The sequence below is a fragment of the Phytophthora infestans genome, genomic scaffold (assembly GCF_000142945.1).
Source record: "Phytophthora infestans T30-4 supercont1.110 genomic scaffold, whole genome shotgun sequence".
In the NCBI taxonomy this organism is placed as follows: Eukaryota; Oomycota; class Peronosporomycetes; order Peronosporales; family Peronosporaceae; genus Phytophthora; species Phytophthora infestans.
In genome coordinates, this window is record NW_003303649.1 from 214,463 (window position 1) to 221,217 (window position 6,755).

The window sequence follows — 6,755 nt, forward strand, 5'->3', positions numbered from 1 at the left end:
AAATTCGCCTTAATTTCGAGTATCGCGAAAAAATTCTATTGCCGCCAGAATCTCGCTCCCTGCCCGACCACGTCCCGCGTTCTGCAGCTTGTGCGTCGTGTACTCCACCACTTGACACCAGTCGTTCGCCAAAACGCCCCCCCCCAACCGGAGATAACGCTCTGCGATAGAGCATAGCTATTTTTTTTATAGCCGATCTGCCAGAGTCGCTTGCCGCCACTGGGCCATTACTCATGGTTTCTACGATGCAGACGAAGGTGAACCGGGTGAGTATGGCTGCGTCATCGTCGTCTCCGCTGTCATTACGGACCACACCAGCATCGTCGCAGATTTCACGCTCGAAGACACGCAAGACACTCAAAGTGAAGAAAAAGAAAGAACCTGCCAACAGCGCACTGGTGTTGGTGGGTGTGATCATTTTTGGTGTATTATTGGCCCTCGTGGTCATGGCCTTCTTCGCCTATGCGCCACTGCTGTGTGCGTCGTGGCTCGGCATCATGTATGTCATCGGACTGTATTTGTCCACGGAGTCTTCTAAGTGGCGCTGGCATGATGCACAGGAGTTCGAGAATCGTTTTTGGACGGGCACTGCCTTCATGTTCAGTGCTGCGCTGCTGTACATCAAGGACTCGCCTCTCGCTGTAGGCCAGTGGAACTCGACGCTCGGCCTAGTGCTAGTCTTTGGCTTCACCATGAGCGTTCACTTCTTCGACAGGTTCTTGCACAGACAGGAGATCAGTCGCCGGCCGAGACTGAAGGAGGTTTCGAGACAATTTTCGCATAATTTATTCAAGTACAAGGCCACAGCAGAGGAAAAAACAAGTCTCGTCATGGAGTGCGTTAGTCACATCGACCGTCATTATTTACCCAGCACCATCAATAATATGCTCAACTTTGCCGAGGTCAAGCGACGCGAGCTCAAGATCTTCCGAATTCTCGCAGGAGCGGGGAAGGACGAGCTGAATTACATCCTAAATCACACTCAGCTGGCACTGCTCTTTTACAAAGTGAAGGACCACTCGAACGTGCGCGAGGACCAAAGTCGGACGCTGATTCTTGACTTGCTGTGCACCACACGGCTGACAGATTTGTCGGTGATGTCTCGAGCTGTTCTGCTTGACGCTTTGATGGTGATGAAGATCAGTGCCCACCCGATGGCTGAAAAATGGGTGCGCAATATTATTCTGAAGACGCAGGGCGATGACCTGAGCAATCTGAAAACGTACACGGATGCGAAGGGCGATTTTCACAGTATGCACAAGCTAGTATTTAACGATGTTCGTAGTCCGACAATCCGTGCTGATATTCTAAGCCACATCCAGCGTGAAGCAAGCGTACAGATTGCACACATGCGGCTTGGAACAAAGCGGGGCCGCAGTCGCAAGCAGCAAGCATGGCGAAAGGTGTTGAGCGATGTGGATGATACGTTGTATTCTTCGGGTGGACGATACCCAGCAGGGTTAGACACGCGCTACCCTCGACACACTCTGTACCCGGGAGTGCTTCCTTTCTATCGTGAGCTAGATATGGGCACGGTGGGACCCGATGACTGGACAGATGATCGAGTGGGCAACCTGGTGTTTCTCTCCGCACGACCACATGTGTACAAGGACGTATCCGAAAAGAAGTCATATGCAAAGTTTGCCGCCCTGTACGAACTGATGGGTATGCACACGTTGCCTACCATGCTTGCAGGCAATCTGAAATCAGGCCGTGCTTTCATGTGGCAAGGTGACCTGGAGCCCATGGCACAGAAGAAGTTTGAGAACTTCTGCGAATTCTACCAACTTTACCCAGAGTTCAAGCACGTATTTGTCGGCGACAACGGCCAAGGTGACGTTCGTGCGGCGGAGCTTATTGTTGAGAAGTTTGGTTCTGATGCGTTGGAGGCTGCTTTTTTCCAGCGTGTGCAGCCAATGGAAAGGGTGTTTAATTATCATTCGAGAGAGGACCTGGTCCGTTGGCGCAAGATGAACATACTCTTCTTTGATACTTATGTGGGTGCAGCTGTCGAGGCTTTCGGCATGAAAATGATTCGACTTAGCGGACTGAAAAAGATCTGTGATGACGCTGGGAAGTCGTTCGAGGCGATTCACTCATGGCTAACGCCACAAAGTCGAGAACGTGCAAGACTACTGCTGAACCGTGACCTCGCCGCGGCAAATGTACTTATGTCAAAGAAGTTTGATCCTTCCCCTTTGGTTATGAAGCCGCAAGTGTTCACTCTGAACTCGAACGTTCGCACTCCGATCGGACGAGGCATAGTTCGTAAATATCGCGGTATCGATGGCATTTATCGCGTGGATTTGACAGATTGGCCATCATCAGCTCGCCAAAAACGCGTTGAAGCTTTCTTCCCGGACGAAAGTCTTGTAGCTTACGTCCCTTCGGACTCCTCGGCTATTTCAAAGAGTTTATTAAATTACGTCAAGTTTTACCACCCACCGCCTGCCCGAATATTTGCGCCACACAGTCTAGTGAAAACGCTATTTGGTATTGGACGTGTGGTGTCCTACCGCGCCGAAGATGAAATCTACACAGTATCCATTCCTGGTGACCAGATTATGCTTCACGTAACGGCATTTTTGATCGCAGATTCGCTGCAGCCAGTGGATGACGATTTTTTGAAGAGCTACGTAATGAATGGCTCTACATCACCGCGAATGTTCGCTGGTGTACGTTCTGGCATTGGCTTCATTACGAAGAAACTGATTACGTTTGTACCTGGTGGGTCTGGACTCAAACCTTTGTTTGCGATGTCGGTAGTTGTTGATTCTCCGTTTGGGCGCGGTGCCGTTGTGCACTTTCGCGAAGAAGATCGTGTCTACGAGCTGCGGCTGTTCCACAGCGATAGCAAGACCCGAAGTGGTGAGCTGCCGTCACCAATTAGTGTATTTGTGCAAGAGCGAGACCTGCAGCTGTCACCAGTGTCTCCGCCTCGAAGCTTTTTCTCAATGCTTGGATTGCGCTCTGGCAGAAATATTACGACGCAAACTGCGGAACCTGCTCCAGTTGGCTCTTATGTTATTACACCATACGGCAAGGGAATTGTAACTAGCTACCGTGCAGCAGACGAAGTGTATGCAGTAGAGTTGACGGACTGGAATCTTGCGGACGGCCACCATGTGACTACCTATCTAATGAAAGACTTCATCAATCCTATAGCTGGGGCTTTAAAGGATGTACCATCGCTCACATTCTCCTCTGGGGAGGTCTCTTCGGAGAAAAGAGGTTCTGCGCCGCCAGGAAGTGGTGGTATTTTCCAATTGTTCCGATATGGCTTTTCGACGCTCGCTTCTGCATCTGACGAAGTTGTACGCCCCTATGCGGAGGAGGATGGTGTCAAACGTGATATTGAAACAGTATTCGGTCTGGCGAATACGGCCATGAGCAAGCCATACCACGGATGCCTGAGGGCAAAGCTCGTGAATCCGGACTATAGTGGTGTTGTGGCATACGTTCAGGTCAATTCAACCAAGGAGATTCCAGTGCCGTTTTCGCAGGGAAGACGCAACACGCTCGAGCTGTTGGTGAGCCCGCTCAGCTACCTCCTGTCTGGAAACAACGACAATATTTTATCGGATGACGTAGATCCGAATTTTACAAAGACTTTGTTTGGGAAAGGGTCCCTCGTAACAACACCGTTTGGCGAGGGAACCGTTCGCTTACATCGCCGCCTAGACGACATTTACGTGGTGGATATGCCAGGCATGCACGGTTATTTTCGCGTGAGTAGCCTCCAACGACCAGTGCGTGGAGTGGTGGGGAAGCCTGTCGATACAACTTATGGATCGGGAGTGTTAGAACAAGTGCGTGAAGATGACGGTATACATGTGGTGGTCCTTAGACTCGGACTTATGTCGGCGCAAGCTCGTGCATATCTGCACCCGACTAGTGTGTTCGGAGCGATCAAGGCATCTCGCGGTGATGTGGTGATGACTCCTTTCGGTTCAGGCGTTGTGATGCAGCACCGTCCTCACGATGGCTACTACGGCGTGGCGTTAGATTGGGACACTAAAGGCCACAGCCACACGTCAGCCTATATTAGCGAAAGCAGTATCGTGCGCACCGGATTGGTCGAGAACAACTCAACTGGCTGCGTCGTCATGTAAACCTCTTGGATACTTATCATTGTTGCTAGAGTTCTTCATTTATTCACTTCGAAGAATGCTACAATCAAGATTTCGGTCGTAGAGTGCCTACGGCATTTAATGACACTCACATTATTTTTTGTTAGGATTGGAAAACCTGGATAAACACATTTAGGCCGTTCGATCTAAGCTAAAACCAGCTGTAAAGAGCTGGAATTTTTTATTCCGCTAAGAAACACAAAAAATGACATCCAGCAGGATAGTTCCAAACGACTGGTTTCAAAATTCAGCTCTGGGTTGAATTTTGATTCGTCCTCCTTTGCCCCTTAAAACAGTGACAGTCGGATGGAGCAGCAGACGAAGAAACAAAGGGCGACCTGGAGGCGTGTGGATAAAAAGGCGCTGCTTAAGTGCTACCTTGCAGCGCGCAGCGATGCTTTCTTAAAAAGCGACAAAGGTGTCAAGTCAAAGGGCTTGGCGATCGCAGACGCCTTCAAATCCAGCCTTTTTCTGATGTGTGACGGGTCACACAGCACCTTGCGCTAGAGGAAGTTATCTTCCGAGAGTATACAAACTCTCAGTGAACGGCAGCTCACAGGTCCCCTCTTTAATTAAAGAGAGCGAAGTGACCTAAATAAGGTAGATTGCAAACTGAGTATATTTATAGGTAGGTTAAGTTTGGGTTTAATACAAACTGTTAGTTACCTATAGAAATGCAATGTCATTTAACCAATGGTTGGCTTTGAACGACCTTGGTACCTTGTACCAAATATCTCGGAGTATGACGTGTCATACACCTGAAGTGTGGATTGTCACACTTCATGTAACCAGGGTACACTTAGGGCTACGTACCCCGTTACATCCCCCCCCACTTAGGTTCGGTTTACCGACCAATCAGAATGAAGAGGTGTTCGTCACAAACTCTCATTCTCAAAGTGGTAAACCATCGACTTGGCCGCACGAGCGCGGCGGAGGATCACTTCACAGTTAGAGCCTCGAGCAGCAACCTGTGCGCTCTTCGTCTAGGTCTCCAATTCGACCGTTACCATGCCTCGTGGCACTGCAAAGAGCGGTGCTAAGACACGCTCCAAGGCTGCTGCCGGTAAGGCGCAAGCCAAGAGCACTAAGCCTCACGGCAAAGGCTCTGCACTTAAGGAGGCTGCTCAGGTGGCCTCCGAGGCGATCGGTTCCTCGGGTGACGCGGCTGTGTACAAGCGCGCAAGCAAGCGCCGCAGCCCGTCGCCCTCATCTTCAGACAATCGTCCGAACCCTCGGTTCGTAGAACGCGAGTTCAACTCGGACAGTGAGGACGATGCCGAGTCCGGGAGCACTCATGATGCTCCTGCGGGCTCTGTGGGAGGGCACAACCCAGTGCCCAGTGAACACAAAGATGACAGCGTGCAGTCGCCCGCTAGTGATCAAGGTGATCACAGTCCTAGGACCTCTGTGCGCACTGAGAGTCCGGCCGTCAAGGCTAAGGACGCTCTTAAAGCCGGTGGCGGTGAGGAAGGGAATCCTCGCAAACGTCTCTCGCTTGCCGAGGGTCTTGCGCGTGCTAAGGCCTCCAAAGCCGAAGGCGCCAAGCCCTCAAAGAAGCGTACTGCCTCTAAGTCTCCACTCCGCGAGGAGAAGGAGACTCGTCGCTCCTATCGGAGTATCTTCGACTCCTCGGATGAAGAGGAGGAGAAGGAGGAAGAAGAGGAAGAGAAGGGTGCTATCGTTGAGCCCCGGGAGGTCTCGAATGACATCGACCAGCAGCAGGAGAATTTCCAAGCTGCCCAGCGTGTGCGTGGGGGTTCGGTGGCGGCACCCGTCAGCCAGGGAGCTGCCATCAACTCAAGAGGGTATTGGCCTCCCGAGGAGAGCTCTGGGGCTGACCTCTTCTGAGAGCTTCTCGTCGCTCCTCGTGGCCTTGTGGGCGGCCACACTTCTAGAAGTATCTATGCAAGAGCCCTTGTTCAGAAAGAACAGTTGCTCGTCGACAACTTGGAGGCTGCTCGGTGTGTGCTTCTCGCGCCACACCGCATTCCCCTTAAGGACTTCACGACTTGTCGTAAGAAGCCCGACCCCCGGGGTGGTCTCTATCCTGTTTGGGGATACCCCTGGGTTATGCCCGAGAACTGTCCCACGTGGAGTTCTTGTGAGGACATGTTCTGGGCGTGGGTGGAGACTCTCAAGTACTCAACCACGGAGTTACGGGAACTCCATGAAGATCAGCAGCTGTAACACATCCTGGACCAGCGTGATCTTCGTGTGGGGTTTGTCCACTTGATCAGCAAGCGTATGCTGCCGAGGGACATCCTGAAGCGCGCGGCTTCTAGCGCTCACGATGAGCGCGGGTACGGTATGTATTCATCGACAGTACCCCGTTCGGGCAAGAAGCCCCGGACTACTTATGAAGCTGCCGCCGCTTCTGTTCCCAGATTGCGACAGCCTTCGGGCAGTCAATCAGGAGCCGTTCAATCGGCTCCCACGAGTTCTCGGAGTGGGCATAACCCCTCCACTTCACGAGGAGCTGTCGCTTGCCGCGACACCGTTGCTCCTGGAGGATCCGCTCCACGTGGAAGTGGACTTCTCCATTCCGGTCAAGCAGGGGCGGAGGTGCCCTCGTACGAGTACGAGTACTCGGCGCCTCCCGAGAGCCACTCTCGTCCGAGTGCTCCG

At 52.0% G+C, this 6,755-nt stretch overlaps 1 protein-coding gene across 1 annotated transcript; it reads left to right on the forward strand.

Annotated features, from left to right (window-relative positions):
* Positions 1-245: 245 nt before the first annotated feature.
* On the forward strand, positions 246-3,058 carry PITG_19857 (uncharacterized protein; the record flags this gene model as incomplete). The annotated part of the gene is made up of 3 exons (XM_002896020.1): positions 246-322; positions 392-2,929; positions 3,013-3,058. 3 exons carry the CDS (start codon positions 246-248, stop codon positions 3,056-3,058), a joined length of 2,661 nt encoding a protein of 886 aa, XP_002896066.1.
* Between the last annotated feature and the right edge of the window lie 3,697 nt (positions 3,059-6,755).